Source organism: Larus michahellis, chromosome 4 (genome assembly GCF_964199755.1).
Source record: "Larus michahellis chromosome 4, bLarMic1.1, whole genome shotgun sequence".
NCBI classification, from domain to species: domain Eukaryota; kingdom Metazoa; phylum Chordata; class Aves; order Charadriiformes; family Laridae; genus Larus; species Larus michahellis.
The window spans coordinates 90,623,788-90,640,533 of NC_133899.1; the positions used below are offsets into that span (position 1 = coordinate 90,623,788).

Sequence of the window (16,746 nt, forward strand, 5' to 3'; positions counted from 1 at the left end):
TTAAACGACGCCTGTTGCAGGTACCCGTGGGTGACAGCAATAATAATAATTGATAAGCAAACAGCGATGTGCTGGTACGGCCCTGCTCCCCCTCCCCAGCACCCCCCAGTAAAATAATACCAACCCAGTCTCCTTGTATTTATATCCCTGCGTGTCTGTGTGTGGCCTAGCCCCATTCATCATTTGGCTCCCACTGCAGAACTCGCTCCATTTTTAAAATTATGCATGATACACTGAAGAGACAATTTGGGTTTCCCCCACCTCTCCCTTGCCCTTGAAGAAAGCAAGCCCTTGTCTCATTTGCATTTGCATTAAACCCCTGCTCTCTATAAGCTAAGCAAAGGGGAAGGACTTGAAGCCTATGGGATGGCTTTAGGGCTCTGCCCCTTGCTTTTGGCTCTCTCTCTCTCTCTTTCTCATTCTCTCTCGTGCTTTGATCTCTGCTTAACAACAGTAACGTCACAGGGACTATACAGGAGAGTTTTGTTGGAAGTTAGAAAGTTCTGCAGCCTCCAGAGGGCTGTAGCGGCAGTAGCAGAAGCAGCATCCAAGGGACTCCTGGAAGGGGAAGAGAGCGAGCGAGCGACTGACTCAGTCCTGCTGCAGAAAACTGACTCGAGGACGACGGAGGCAGACATGGAACATCAGCTGCTGTGCTGCGAGGTGGAGACCATCCGACGAGCCTACCTAGATGCCAACCTCCTCAATGACAGGGTGCTGCAGACAATGCTGAAGGCGGAGGAGACCTGCTCGCCCTCCGTCTCCTACTTCAAGTGCGTGCAGAAAGAAATCTTGCCATATATGAGGAAAATAGTTGCCACTTGGATGTTGGAGGTTTGTATCTTTCCGGGGATTTTCTTTGCTCCGGCACCGAAATGAATTAAGCCGGAGAGCTGCTCCCCCATCTCCTGACACCCCCCCCCCGCCCCCCCCCAATCTCCTCCCGAAATAAGTTCCCCGGCGCGGCACACGTTGCTCTGGCTCCGGAGACGCCCGCCCGCACCGAGGCGACCCGGGCCGGGCTTACCATCGCCGCCGCCGTTATTGCCGCTTCTTTATCCCCGCTGCAGCGGTCGGGTCCCGCCGCGGAGAAGCGGCGGACGACCGACACCCACCCCCGCTTCCCTCCATCCCCCCACCCCCCCCACCCCCCCCGGTACACCGCGTCGGGGGGCGCCCCGGCACCTTCCCCGGCCGTCGGGGCACGGCGTGTACCGGCGGAGAGCACCGGGCCGGCGGTGCCCCCCGTCCGCCGCCCCGCCGGGAGCGGCCCCGGCCGCCGAGCCCCCGGCCGCGCCGTGCGGGGCCGCCGGGAAACCCTGCCAGTTAATTTTTTCGGGGGGGGGGGGGGGGATTTTATTTTAAATTAATATCCTTGTACACGTATGCAAGCGGCTGCCCGTGCCAGTATTATGCGCCATCTTTGTTCTTTTATTTGCAAAGCAAAAAGTGTTTATTAATGGGGAGAAAAATTAAGAAAGTCCCGGGGAGCCAGCCAAGGGTGTGTGTTGCGGGGGGGAGCGGGGGAAGGGGGCCGGGGGAAAGGAGGTCGGGGGCCGGGGGACCCAGCTGGGGCTGCGGGCAGGGAGACCGGCCGGAGGGGCTCCGGCGTTTCTTGGGGGGAGTTGCAGGGTGAAAGTTTCTTTGTTCAGCGCGAAGAGAGGCTGGAGCTGTGGTCACCCCTCAAAGGCACGCTTGTGCTGCGGCGGCGATCGGCAAGGTCGCCTGGGAAAAGCCAGTTGGAAAGGGCCTCATCCCCTGGCGGGACACGTCTCGGGGGGCTCCCAGAGGGAGCCCCAGGAGCTGGGCTACATTTTCATGCCTTTTCCGAAGCCCTGGGCGCCCGCGATCTATTTTTAATTAATTTTTGAAAGCGCAGCGCCCTGCCTTGCTCTGGGAAATGTCGCGCCCGGCTGTGCTGCAGGGCGAGAGAGGGAGGCGGTGAATTTCACTTCGGGGGGCCTCCCCGGAGCCCCCCAGCAGGACCATCGGCACGGGGCTCGGTAAAGGACCCCCGCCGCTTCATTTTCAGCCTTTTTTGAGAGCTCGAATGATTTTTTAAATATTTTTAAATATTTTTTGAAAAGATGACGTCTGGGGAAATGAGGCTGGACGCCACCTTTGTGTCTCGACCAGAGAGGGGAATCGGCAGCACAACGGCAAATTAGATGAAAAAATAAAAGCGAAATAAATAAAACTGGGGGCAAGCCCGGCTCTGCACCCCGTTCCCAGACACGGAGGCTCGCATTTTCCTCCGCTTTCCTTTTTCTTTCTTTTTTTTAAAATTTGTTCTAGGGGCTGCAAAGATGGGGACAGACGTCCTCATCGATTCCCCCCCTTCCTACCCCCCCCAACACTTTTTTTACCATGAATCGCCTGCGGATTTTTTGACGCCACATTTCTCCCCATTTTGCCACTCGTGACTTTCTCTTTCATTTTCTTTGATGTCTCCGTTTTTCCCTTATTTATCCCATTTCCCCCCAACTGCATTTTCCCCCCCTCGTCTCCTTCAACATTGCCCTGCAAAGCCTGGGGGCCGAGAGGGGGGGGGGAAGACGAGGGCGGCAGGACAAGCCCAGCTTTCGCCTATATTAAATTATTCTTCAACGATCTCTCTCCTTCTTCCAGGTTTGCGAGGAGCAGAAGTGCGAAGAGGAAGTTTTCCCCTTGGCTATGAATTATTTGGACAGATTTTTGTCGTTTGAACCCCTCAAGAAAAGCCGATTGCAATTGCTCGGAGCTACCTGCATGTTTGTGGCTTCAAAAATGAAGGAAACTATTCCTCTGACCGCAGAAAAACTGTGCATTTATACAGATAACTCCATTAGACCCGACGAATTACTGGTAATTTCACGTTTAATCACCTCAGGAAAAAAATAGAAAATAATAAAAACCACCAAAAACGCCGATTAACGAGCCCCCCCCCACCACCACCACCAGGGGAGGGCGAGGAGGGGGCTACCTCCGTGCCGGCGCCGGGTGGGAGTCTTTCCCCGCCGCCGCAGGGCTGCAGCCGGGGAGGGGAGCGGACCGGGGCCGTGTCGGTACCAGCCCCCCTCCCGCCCCCGCCATTCCCGCTCCCCCCGGTCGTCCCCCGCTCCCCCGGGCCGGACCCGCCGCCACCGCGCAGCGAGGGCGCCCCCTGGCGGCCCCGCAGGGGGGCAGCGGCGGGCGCTTCCCGGCGGGGGGCGGCTCGGCGGCCCCCGCCTGAGCCGGGGCTGGGCAGCGGGAGGACCCCCCTGCTTTTTACACACACACCCCCCCCCCGCCTCACCATCCCCGGCCGGGGAAGCGGGCTGGGCCGAGGGCTGACTCGCCCAGCTGCGGATGCTGCTGGTCCGAGCGTGTGCGAGCCGAGCTAACCGCATTTTCCCTCTTCTCCTTCCTCTTCTCTTCTTCCCCCTTCCCTCCCTCTTGTCTTTGCAGCAAATGGAGCTGCTTCTGGTGAATAAGCTGAAATGGAATCTGGCTGCAATGACCCCCCACGATTTCATTGAACATTTCCTTACTAAAATGCCTCTGGCAGAGGACACCAAGCAGATCATCCGTAAACATGCTCAGACTTTTGTGGCTCTGTGCGCTACAGGTATGAGCCCTGCACGTTAAGCGAAGCGTGTTTGCTCCCCTACACGCACCTACCCCCCGGCTTGTAAAGCTTCCCGTAGCTGTGGTCTAAAGCGAGCTCCCAGAGCTGTGGGGAGGTAGTTTAAACCCCGATTATTGCCCCTTGTTGTTTGCAGAAGGTGGATTACTTTGCAGAGGTAAGTTTTGGTGTTTGTTTCTTTTTTTTTTCCCAGAAGATGATTTTGCTTCTGAGTTGAGTCTGTGGTGTTGCCAGGGAGGGAGAAACACACCCCCCCCCCATTTTTGTAGCTCAGCCGTGGCACGATTTCTTCACCTCCGTACGCCGGGTTTGATGTGGGGGCTGCAAAAGGCTCGCCGCCCGTACGGGGGAATCCCTCCCGGCGTGGATTCATTCTTAAGACGGTTTTTAAAAGGCGGAGGGAGATTTTGCTTGTGTGAATAGCTCGGCGCAGGGGGTTTTAAAACTTCCCTCTTCAAGTTGCCTCTTCCCCCTACCCCTCCCGCCCCCCTCCCTTTCCTCGGTGGCTGGTGGATTGGAGGAGGGCCACGCGGCGCAGAGGCTTTCCTGGCACCGGACCCAGCCGCTGCCATCTGCACCCTTCGGACCACGTGCTGCGCTGAAGCCATGTGCGGGGCCGGCCTCCAAAGACGCCGACTGTTGGCTAGGCCAGGTTTGCAAAGGCCTGATCTTTGGTTTCAAGGGCACCGTGCGTGCACGAGCGAGCGAGCGCTGGTTCTTTTGAAGTTCCATGTTTGCATGTGGACTCTGTGTGTGTATGCATTTGTACATGTACCGGCTTTAACCCGCTGATCCCGAACGAGTGGGAAGGAGGAGGAAAAAAAAAGTTGTAGAAGAGTCTTTTCTGTTCTCCAGATCTCGAGATCTCACTGTTCCCACAGGACAGAGTGGAGGAGCAGGGACAAAAGAAGTTCTAGAGGGAAGATACTCTGTTTAAACAAAACGTGTTCGGCGCGGTTTTAGTATGGCGAGACCAATCCAGGGATGGCAAAAGAATAAGGAAGAAAAAGCAGCCAAAGCAAATGATCCTTTGCAGTAGCACGTAAAGAGGAATGCCAGACACTCCGTTGACACTGATAAAAACTTAGTGTAAAGGAGATACAGTGCTTTAGTAAATGTTAATATTCGGTGGCAGTGTGTGCTAAAAAAAGAGATTGAGCCTGCATTTGGACTCGAGAAGAGGTATCCACGCTTGAAAACCTCGGTGGGATGCGTGTGACCAGTGGCACAAATTAAGGTTGTGTAGTTTATTTTCCGGAGATTGATTTGGTAAAAAGATCGAAGAAAGATTGCAGGCGCTCAGAAGAAGAATTTTATTTCACACAGTCTGCCTTACTGCAAGGCCTAAAGATAGAACGACCAAGCCATAAAAGAGAAATTTATAAATGCTGGCATTGCTCTTCATCTTGGGCCTAACATCAGCATAACGGGTAGTTCGTAAATTAGATTGCCTGGAACAATGCTCGGTGTTCGGAGCGCTACAACCTTCCATCAGCCTTCAAAACTACCTGCAGCAACATTTTGGGAAAATCAGCCGTTAACTCTCCGTGCCAGATTCTACCGAGATAAGGCTGCTGCAACTCCGAATGCGTGATTTTGCTAAGTTTGAAGCTTCCTCGGCTGCTAGCTAAAAAGAACAGCTACTCGGCCTCCCCTTTGGATATGGGGATGTTTAACCTAGGTTGTTGTGTTGGCAATGACAGGGATGAAAACAAGAGTAGTTCAAAGGTTGGAGACTTGCTAAGAGTCCAGTACTTTGATCTACTGTCGGTGTTGTTATGTTTCTTTTAGGAAGCACATCCAGAGCCTTTATTTAACACTGCTACACACCACAGCTGGAGAATGGATCAGTAAATGAGAACCATGTTCTGGGAGTTTTACTTAGCTTTTAAAAAAACAGTGCTGAGCTCACCAGAATTGGGGCCCTCTTCAGCTCCCTACTGAAGTTGGGAATATTGCCTGGGGAAAGAGCGCTCAGGAAGGCTGCCACTACGGCTCTGTATTTTTATTGTTATTTTTGGATGTCAGGGTTTTCTCTACCTCTTGCTTTCCTCATGACTTCTTTGTTGGCTAGTGAAGATCACATGTGGCTTAAGTAGCATCTGGACTTTGCTTTGCTGTTGCTGGGTTGTGTTGTATTTCCCCTTGCCAAAATGAACCTAGACGGGACTGCAAATGCATGGTGCTGCCTGGATGCTGTGGGGCCCAATCCAAAGTCCACTGGAAACACTGACACTCGCTTAAGTGGCCTCAGGGGCAAGTGCAAGTATGTCCTCTACTCGGGGATACGTGGGCCTGTGTCCTCTGCTGTAAAGGAGGGTCTCCTAAGAAGAGACGGCAAGATAACGCTTGCTTAGAAAAGAAGAACCTCCGCCAGTTGGCTTAGGAGGGTGAAGGCTGTGGAAGTGTTTGTAGATGAGTGTGCAGAAGGTTAAGCTGCAAGGTGAAGTTGAGGGGAATTCCTTCCGAGCTCCCTCCGCTGGCTAGTGGAACTGGATTTATTGGATTAGGTTTAGTTTTGAAAAATCCATTTTCACCAAAGGATGTCTTTGTGCTGTGGTAGGTTTGGGAGAAAAAGAAAAAAAAAAAAAAAAGAGTAAAAAAAATTACCAGGGGTTGTTTGAAGTTAACACATAATTGAGCTTAATGAATGGGGCTTTGGCATGGCCGAGCAAGGCAAGGAGAGCTCAAAAGGAAGCAGGCCTCTTTTGGCCCAAGTTAAGACCAGCGTTGAGGGAGAACTGCAGCTCTATACAAGCATAACAATGAATAGCAACAAATATTGGAGCTTCAGCATTTCATTATGTTCCTCTGGTTATCAAAACATACCAGGCTCCTTTTATATTATTATTATTGCTGTTATTATTGTTGTTGCTTTCCTCCTCGGATGGAGAAAGAACGATCCCCCTTTGAAAACAAGCGCGTTACAATTCTCCTATTCTCTGGCCTTTATAAAATTGGAAGTCTCAAGGTATGTGACCAGTTGGAACCTGTTGCATCTTGCAGCAAGTGATTTATGTTCGCAGTTTTGATTTGCCTCAATGAAAAGATTTTCATTCATAGCCCCCAGCTCTCCAGACGGATGGAATTGCTGCTCCATTTAAAAAGGAAAAGGGGTGACTCGCCTTGTTAGGAATTTTTTTTAAAGCGCTGCAGCGCCTATATGCCTGCTTTGTCCTCCCTTCAGGGTGGCTGGCATTCTTCTCTCTCCTCCCCCTCCTCTCTCTCTCTCTCTCTCTCTTTTTAACAACGCTGAAGTTGTTTATTCTTTTTGGATGAAGTCTCAGATAGGCTACTGGGGATGTGTGCTTCAATTGATGGGGCCCCCTACCCCATTGTGGCTGTGTCAGGTCTAATTCATCTCACCGAAGCCCCCTTGTTCCTGAGCGCTCAATAGCGCAAGATGAGGCGATGGAGGCTGACAATGATGCCACACTCTTCACTTGGGGGCATCCAATTACAGGCGAGAGGGGCCCCCTGATTAATATGCTGAAATTAGTGGCCTCTGCCACAAATAATTCCTTGTTGAGTTGCAACAAAAAGGCAGTCCATGCTGCTTGTCTGGAGTGGTTATAGGGACAGACACAAACTGGTCATTTAAACTTCATTATCACTTTTCCACCTTGGAAAGAATGAGGGTGTGACTATGAATTCATGTTCTTGTTTACTGCTCCATTTAAAAGAAGAACGCAAATATTAATCCCAAACGTGATCCTGTCGGGACAGACTCATTAAACTGACACATTTTGGTCATGTTCTGTTTGTGTGGAGCTCAGTAAATAGTGGCGCGACCGCGCTGCCACCGTACCCCTCTGAGCGACCCAATCTTGGTGGAATTGGTGCTTGCCTACTGAAATCCCTCATTCCTGAAGTCTACCTGCAGCTGTCTGTCAGGATTACAGTGAGGGGTCTGGCTTGGGAATGCGTATAGTGTCGATAAGCAGACTGGACCACTTTGATTTTGGGAATGACAGAAGTTTGCTAGAAGCTGGTTGTATTTATATATCTGCCCGGAAACGGGGCAGATTAGGAAAAAGGGACAAACTGGATTTATTTTAAGCCTGGTAACGTAAATGAGATGACTGTAGATAAAGTTCGCCTTTCCGCCGGCAGTGCATCACCAAAGTTTGGCCACAGTTCATTGTATGGGTTTAATTTTGAAGGTTCATAGAACGATGGGTGAAGTGCCCCTTTGAAGGTGGGTATTGGTCTGGGCTGCAGTGGAGTGTCAGAGGTATATGAATAGATTGAGAGAGAGGACTTTCCCAGAGTCCCAAAGTCTTCGGTTTCACTGGTGTAAAACATTTACGCAAAAGTTATTTTATCATAATAAAGTAGATGCATGATTTAATACTTAAACTGTTCCACTGAGCCCTCTAAGCTGCCCGTTCCTTTGATTTCATTCAAGGGTTTGACAGATGGTTTATATTTTTTCAACCCGGAGGAAGTTGTATTCTGATAAAAGCTGAAGGAATGTATCTCAGGTTCTTGTGTATAATGTGGCATTTCCCTTTCTTCCTCAAAAAATTAGACGTTTACTTGTGCCACTTACTTCCTTTGTTTCCCGTTCTCCTCCAAGGTGCACGCTGCCACGGATCAAACGCATTCCTGTTCTGCAGCAAGAGTCTTAGCATTAAAATGTGGATTATTTTATTATTAAAAAAAAAAAAAAAACAAAAAAAAAACCAAAACAAAACAAAAAAAAACACCACCAAAACAAAACCAAACCGAAAACATGCTAAATGGCAGAGATAGCCCCTGGAGGAATCATGGGAGTGGCTTTGTGGAGAGACCTACAGCAATGCAGTCTGGAAGGGGGCCCAGCCTCTTGTCAGCATGGTGTCACATCAGAATGTAACTGATTGTCCGCCAATTCTTGGGACCCCCGTCACTTAGTTATGCCACATTTACATTAAATCCCTGTTGCCAGGATGGATGGCAGCCACTGACAAGAGACTAGGTTGAGACAAAGCATTTTTAAGATGAAACCTTAATTTAAATATGGATTATCTGCCTCCTGACAGGGTTAAGCAGCCTTTCTCTTTCTTTCTTTTTGTTGATGTTGTTGTTCATTAAAGCTATATTCCTTTGAATGTCAGTGCAAAGGTTTCTGCTTTAAAGGGCCCGAGGACTCCTCATTGGAGCGCACCTCGGATCTGATCATGCGAAACGCTTCAGAATGCCAACAGGTTTTCTCAGATGTATAGTGCCATTGACCCCAGTGGCGTTATTCACATGAGCAAAGTATTTTAACGTTGGAAGAATGGGGGCCCCGCTTATGATAAAAATACCTTGGAGTGATGAATGGCCTCCCTGGCGTAGCGCTGGGAAGGGCTGCTCGCTCCAGTACGGTTGCTCGTGTGGGTAAGTGTTCACAGGTTTGGACCTGTAACAGTTTAGAGCAGGAGGCACCTTTCTGCTCACAGCTTTCCCTACCTTTTCGGACGCAATAGTTGGCAGCTGAAGCCAGGCTGGTAGAAGAGCGTATGTGTATGGGCAGGCTTCTCCTAAAGCAATCATTTCAGTCTTTTTTTTTTTCTTTTTTTTTTTCTCTCTTCCTTCATACAGATATTAAATTTATTTCAAACCCACCTTCCATGATCGCAGCTGGCAGTGTGGTAGCAGCTGTGCAAGGCCTGCATCTGGGGAACACTAACACTTTCCTCTCCTATCAATGCCTCACACATTTCCTATCACAAGTTATCAAATGTGATCCGGTAAGTGACTCTTTCTTTTGGTTGATCTGCTGCCTTAGAGTTAAGAATGAATGCCTGCTTACTGCAGAGTGGCTGATCTGACAGTAAATCTCGATAAAAGTCAAGCCTCCGAGTGGGGTTTTCGAACGTGTTCTGTTGTGTCCATCCGAGTTACACTGCTGTCGTTACATCCATTAATAATCGGTGATTACGCTGCTGCACTTCACTGATAGGAATGCCACGTCCAGCTCCGGTGGCTTTGTAGCTGACAAAGCAAAAGAAACCCTGCATCCATTTAGGCTGCGTTTGGTTGTAGGTAACTAAACCAGGAGTCTATGTAAAACCAAACTTTGAAAATAAGAGGAGGAAATAGTCATGGAGACCTTGTGGTATCTCTGACCTTATCTTTGACCATTCTCGAGGCCTTTTTATTGTGCCAAGTGGTGTGAAAAAGCCTTTCTTAAAAGAGTTCTAATGATCTAATTTGGTTTATTACGTGCTAGACCTGCACAGTAGCTGGTATTGAATTCCTTTTCGGAACAAATGCTTGTCCCACGACTTTCTGACGAGGTAGATGGTCCTCACAGGACTCTCATTTTGCCCTGCAGCTTCCAGGAGATGCACATCAGTAACTAGTGAGCAATAAACCTTTCATGAGTGAATGGGCCAGGAAGGGAGCCTACAAGGAAGACCTAAAGTCAATGATCCATGTCATAATGGTGTGTGAAGTTGGGGCAGAGTTGAGCTTTGTTTTGTAACAATGTGGAAGACCAATAAATAGATGCTTTAAAAAGGTTCTTGTGAGGTCTCCAAGCGCCGGACAATGAGTCAAATAAAGACAACTCTGTGGTTAGCGGCAGAATCTTTGGGATGCCGTTAAATTATTTTACATGTTAATAATTTAAATACATAGAGAACTGTACTAGTCCAGACGCTGCAAAACTGCTAGGTTTGCGTAACTGGACTTTGTTGACCGGACTGAGTGATTTCTGCAAAGATGAATGCACCATAATTAATTATTCACAAAAGAATATTTTATTTTTGATAGACACTGTGAAACAATTGCTGACTAGTATCATAGCTTATTATTTTGATCCCCTTAACAATGCCTCAGTATTGAGCACGTTATTTTTGCCATTTATATTAAAGCTAAGAAGCTCAAGTAATATGGATCCAGTGCTGAAATGTTAAATACTGTAAGAACTTCAAATCCTGCAGTACAATGCTGCTCAGTTTGGTATGTACGTGTAATGCTTTTAGTCAGTTCGGGAACAACGTGGATATTTCAGCGTATGGTTGGCCACTATCCAGTGTGAGATATCTGAAGCAGGTACTGAGGAAAAATACTAGGCTCGCTCTCTGCTCTGACGGTGTCTGATTCAAACAAAAACCTTATTTGATCATTCCTGATACAGAGCATTGAGGTAGATTCTCTAACATCTCTGAGAAGAACAGCACACCTGTATGTGACTTGACTTAGTTGATGACAGAACTCTTTGAAAAGAAAAGAAGGTGGTTTTAGCAAGAAGGAGAATCCTTGCGTATGTCTTTTTTATTGTCCGGAGTCATTGCAAGGCCACAATCTGCGTAACCCGAATTTAAGAGCTTTAAAAGGAAGTAACTCCCCTCCAGCTTTCACTGGTAAATACATTCCCGTGTTAGAGCAGCTGGAGTTAGAAGTTCGGTTTTTGTATGGGTTGCTACAGAAAATAAGCATCATAGAATTATACCTACATATGTGTATATTGTGTTTGTAATGGAATAAAGGAACAGCATTTTTCACTACTATGAGTAGAGAAAACTGCTCGGCTTCATACACAGCACGATTCCCCTGCACAGGGAGCTTCCCGCAAGACCTGCCTATGTAATCCATGGCACCAAATGCTCTTCCTATTACCTTATCTCACTAGCATGTGTATGAAGTTTGTTACTCCACAGCGATGATTCCCCCTTGTCGGACCGCACAAATGAATACGCTTGATATTGGATTGTCTGGAAATATTAAAGAGCACGCATTATAACATGGCCAGCATTCTCCCTGATTATCTATTAGCTAGAGCAGCTGGGCTGTTGGATTTCAGGTTATATAATTACACTTTTTTACCTTTAGTCTCAAAGAAAGCTGAATCTAAAGTAAAATGAATATCACCTGATTGGAATTCCTTTATGGTTCATGTTTACGTTGGTAGGAGTCCAATTTCCCATTTTGCCTTTGATCAGGGGTAATTAGAAGTCAGATAATCACAATTAGAATGTCTTGGGCTGTCTTCCATCATTCTATTCTTGACCCCATCATCCAAACAGATTGAATTTTACCTGACATTCATTTCCAGGCCAGAAATTTGCTAAACTAGATTAGATTGGGTTTCCATGCTGTCTGTTAGTACATTGGAATTCGTCTCCTGCCTGCCCCTACTCAGAGGCACCTTCAAACATGCGCTTGTTATCCACAACGGGTCGGGCAGTAACAAAGGATTTCCAAGCAGTTTCTTTTTTGTTGTTGTTTGTTTCCTTTAGCATCTGACCCTGGAGTCTGATCATGTCTACTGTGTGTGTTAAAGGTATTTGACCACATCAGTTAAGCTAGCAAGTCTTTTTTTTTTTTTCTTTTTTTTTTTTTTTTTTTTCCACTGAGGAGCTTAATTAATCCAGGAAGGGTTTATGACCTTGAACAAACTGTGGGCATTGAAAATTTGGGTAGTGAAGCAGAAAAGTTGTTGGGAGAAGTTACCAGAGTAATGCTCAAGTTTTGCATTTGCTGTTCGATGTTGAGGAGTACTGATGAAAAAAGCTTTGCTGAGGTTGTGGACAGTGAATGTTACATTTTGCAGTTATTTTTGCCAGCTCTAATACATTCCTGCAGGCAAACTATTCATCTAATAAGAAGTGATCTGAACAAAAATGCCTGAAACATTAAAAAAAAATTGTTCATTCAACTGTAGCTTAAGACATAGTCTGTTCATAATTGTGAAGATTATGTTTAAAAAACATACAACATGCTGTACTCTTGAGAATCTCACAGGGGAAAAAGATTTCTGTGGTCAAAAATTACCTTTAAATTACATAGTCCTATGTGATTATTCATGACTGGACTCCAGAGGGAGAAGAATAGGTATTTATAGAAATTCTTTTGAATGGTTTTAGTTTTCAGAGCTCAGACATGCTATATGCAAATGGTAGGATTAAAGAAAAAAACCCCAAAACAACAAAACCTCCATGAAAACCCACGAAACACCCCCTACACCCCCAAAGAAAAAGCAAACAGGGTTTGTTTTGCTCAGAAAATAAATGGGCTTTCAGTTTGGAACACTGAACGTGCCACTGTGTTAAAACAGAATTATCCTCAGAAGTGCCTGGATTTGTTAAAACTGAAAATACGTAAACCCGTATCCTGTACTACTCTTTAGTACATCTAATTCCAAGTGTGACTGAGGTGCGTGGTACAGGACATGCACGTAGAAGCCCTACAGTCAGGATTGATCCGTCATATCTTGAGAAGGGGCGAAAGGACTTCATAGAGACCTTATTGTGAAGGCCAGAGGTATGTAGGAGCCAAAGGCATGATGACTTTAGGATATGAGGCGTTTCTTTTTGTCATTTAAAACGCTGTGTGTCTCTGTCAAGAGGAAATATTACACTAGGGTTTAAACCAGAAAAGGTCATAGGTTATGTGTTTTCAGTGAGCTGTAACTGATGGTCTGATCTGCTTAGAGGTAGGATTAACCTCCCTCTCTCTCAGAAAGGACTTGCACAGAATTGTTTGCTTGGGTTTCTAATCTTATTTTACCCCAAATGCCATGTGCCCTTATTGGTGGCAGAGGAGATTCTTGTGGTAGTGGAATCAGTGAAAAGCTGGTAGATCACACAAGAAGCCTCTGAATGAAGGCAGAATTGAAACTGGGAAATAAAGAAAACAGCAGGCAGGTCACCCTCTCAGGAAAACAACATTCATTCTCAGTCATGCACATCCTAACACTTTTGACGGCAATTTATCATGGAAGACTGGGTTCACCGCAAGGGCTAACACATGTCATAGGTTAAATCAGAAAAGGCAATACTGAAAGGAAACTTCAAAGTCCTTAATACACAGAGTTAAATATGTTGGGGGAAAGCTTACGATGTTTGTTATAAAGATATGAGTAAACAGCATGCTGGAGGAATTTTGGCAAAATGTAGCGCGATTGTTTTGCCTGTTTACGGCCCCATTTGTGTCATTGCAATGGCTCTGAAGAACCCAACCGTAACGTGCAGACAGTTGAAGAGGTTGAGCTGACAGGCCTTCTCCAATTCTAACGGCTGCGGATCGATAAGTAGAGTCGGACATATCTGCTCATGGTATGGTTTAATGCCTGGGGGAGGTTACCTTTCCCCACAGGAGACGGGATCCTGCGTGGTGCTTGATGCTTTTAATTCACATGGAGGTCTGTGCAAGCGGCGAGGCCCTTGCGCCCTCCCGCACACTCGGCAGGATCGTGTGCGCAGTCAGCTCCGAGAACATGCCTTTGAGGCAAGGGAAAGAGATCTCAAGGTGAACGCAGTGGCAAACAGAAAGCTTGGCAGCACTTTATAAGGCATGGTTGCGAGGATGCTCAGCGGTGCTTCTGAAAGATCTCTCCATTTTGGGGTCGTACAGTCCAGTACATTTTTCTATTCAGATGTTTTCCAAGCGAGAGATCACTTAGCTCACTTGAGCTGCCCAGTGCTGGACACAGCAGCAGCTGGCAGGTAACTTTAGGCATGTATATCTAAAAATAAATATATATATATATATATGGCACTTCTATCTAAGAACTTTATACTATCAGAACTCAGCCTGGGAAACTCACTGTTTAGACCATCACTTCTAGTAGACGGTACTGCTAAAGCGTTTCTGTGATAAAATGGGAAATCAGGCATCAGCAATACTTGGAGCAACTCTGACTCCCGCCCAGTTTTATGTCTTTCAAGTCCGCGTGTTTTAATTTTGATTGATTCACGCTGCTGTCCAGTCAGACTGTTCCTATTTTTCGAAAGGTATAAAGGACAGTGAAGGTAAAAGATGGTGTGGATGGACTTTTATAGAACTGCTGAAGTAGTAGTGCAAGCTCTAATATCCTCCTGGGTCAAGGTCCTGCCCGGACCTTGTTGTGGACCTATGGCCTGAGACTACAACACAACCAGTCATGGTTTGTCCAGAGGACCGTGTATGGAGGTCCCTACCATGGCCGTTAAATAGAAGATAGTAAAAGTTAGTTGCTGAAGTCTGGATCCAGGCTAGCACCCTGCAGAAAAGGGGGTAGCTGTCACTATTTGGCGTTTCTCTTGCTCTTCCCACACTCCTCTCAGTCTCCTGCCCTTCCAAATAACTTGATTATATTTCTCTTGCTTTTTCAAGAAATGGTATTTGGTCTGTGATCTTATTGTTTTTCTAAAGGACCCTGGGTCTTTTTCTCCTTCCATTCAATCTTCTCTAGGATTGTTTACGAGCCTGCCAAGAACAGATTGAATCCCTCCTTGAATCCAGTCTACGTCAGGCACAGCAGCACAACGTATCTTCAGAAACAAAGACTGTAGAGGATGAAGCAGACCTTTCCTGCACACCTACTGATGTGCGAGATGTGAACATTTAAGAGGACTTCTCCTAATGGGTTTGCTTGGCAAGAAAAGCAAAGAAAGGGCATCTGAGAAGGAATCGGCATCAGGATCTCCCCCCCAGAAACCCTTTTCTCCAGGACATTTTTATACCAGAAGGGAAAACCAGTCTCGTTATATTTTTTTCTTGCTCTGTCTCCCTTCCATCTGTGACTTCAAACAAACAAATAAACAAAAAATACCCCAAAAACTGTCTTAAAAAAAGAAAAAAATAGTATTTGCATTACCCCCAGGGGTTTGTGCTACAAAAATAGAGGATTTTATACAATAATAATCAACTAGTTTTTATATTAAAGTGTTCTTGTCTGTATGTTGTAAAAATAGGCATTAACACACAAAATGTCTCCAGGGGAGGTATTAGATTTGATTTCTTACATACAAAACAAACCAACCAACCATTTTTAAAGTAGAAGAGGGTGTTTTTTTTTTTTTTTTAGATAGTAAATGAAATATTCTTTTTTTTTTTTCTTTAAAAAAGCATAGCTTTAACGCAGTTCTAGGCTTTTCTGTATCTTGCTTGCTTATGCATTTAGTCACTTTATAATTCATCTGTAAATGTTTATTTTATTTCCTTAGGTTTTTTTTTATCCTCTTCACCTTATAAATGGTTAACGTAACCCATAAGTTAGTGTATGTTAGTATGCAGCATTATTATATGTTAATCTTTTTTTTTTTTTGGTGCCTGTGGATTGCCTGTGCATAAGGCATTTGTAGGGTTCCAGCTTAGCGTTGTTGGGAAAGGCCAATGTACTACTCATACGATACTCTATTATAAAGAGAAACCGAAATAGTGACATAATATATTATATTTTTGTAATCTTCATATTTTTGTAGTTACCTGTGTAAAATGCTGGTCTGACCCCACAGATATTCAGCCTAACTATGGTCAGGTTCAATCCACAGTTTAGTCTTTTTTTTTTTTTTTCGTTTGTTTGTAATATTCTAAAACCATTCCATTCAAAGCACTTTCAGTCCATTAGATATAGGAAATACATTCTTTTATTGTGTGGGAATTTTTTTTTAATGGAATGGTTTGGAAATATATTAAGTGCTTGTTCGCAAACTTGGAATTGCAAAGCAAGTGCATTTAACTATGGTGTTAGAGGAGAGGTGATTTTTTTTTTTTCCGAAGGTTGTGTTCCAGTGAGAGAAATTGCATTCACAAATTGCCAGGATACCTTCCTATCCTTTTCTATAGAAAAGTTGAAGTTTAGAAATCCTTTGGTGCCAACTCATCTTTATAAATTAGGGGGCCTTAAAGGTTCACATATAGGACACATAGTTTAAGGATTGTCGCTAGATGTTTTACAACTGAAGGTTTTTAAACACTAAAATATATAATTTATAGTTAAGGCTAAAAAGAATATTTATTGCAGAGGATGTTCGTAAGGCCAGTATGATTTGTAAAATAATGCAATCGCCCCTTTTTTAAAAAAAAATAATCTTTCTACCCTTGATGTTGCAGTTTTAACACAGCTTATTAAAGAAAAAAGGACACGCTTCAAAGAACAACCCCGAAACAAAGCAGTCTGTTTGGCCCCTTCCTATACATTTTTCAAAAGCAGTCTAACCATGAAAACGCCATAGTTAATAGATACGAAAATTGGAGTACTTGAAAGAAGTTCTTATTCCAGTATATGCCCCATTTTTTTATTTAGCTACAAATAGAAAATTTGCACATCTTGGCTATGTATCTTTTTATTATTATTTTAGAAAGTAGCTGAAGGGACGTGGACATAGCTGTTGAAGTTGATGCTCGAGGAGAATGTGATGGTGAAACGTATGTGAGAAAACTGCCGCTAAGGTGTTGATTGT

General features: G+C 45.5%; 1 protein-coding gene across 2 annotated transcripts; it reads left to right on the forward strand.

The window, feature by feature from the left end:
• Positions 1 to 460: 460 nt before the first annotated feature.
• On the forward strand, positions 461 to 16,746 carry CCND1 (cyclin D1). 2 transcript variants are annotated; one of them, XM_074586337.1, is made up of 5 exons: positions 461 to 834; positions 2,629 to 2,844; positions 3,427 to 3,586; positions 9,173 to 9,321; positions 9,909 to 10,088. In XM_074586337.1, the coding sequence occupies exons 1-5, from the start codon at positions 637 to 639 to the stop codon at positions 9,930 to 9,932; spliced, it is 747 nt and encodes a 248-aa protein (XP_074442438.1). In that variant the 5' UTR covers positions 461 to 636; the 3' UTR covers positions 9,933 to 10,088. The 2 variants fall into 2 exon arrangements, with proteins under 2 accessions (XP_074442438.1, XP_074442439.1); XM_074586338.1 differs by lacking the exon at positions 9,909 to 10,088 and adding an exon at positions 14,754 to 16,746 and having other exon boundaries at positions 474 to 834.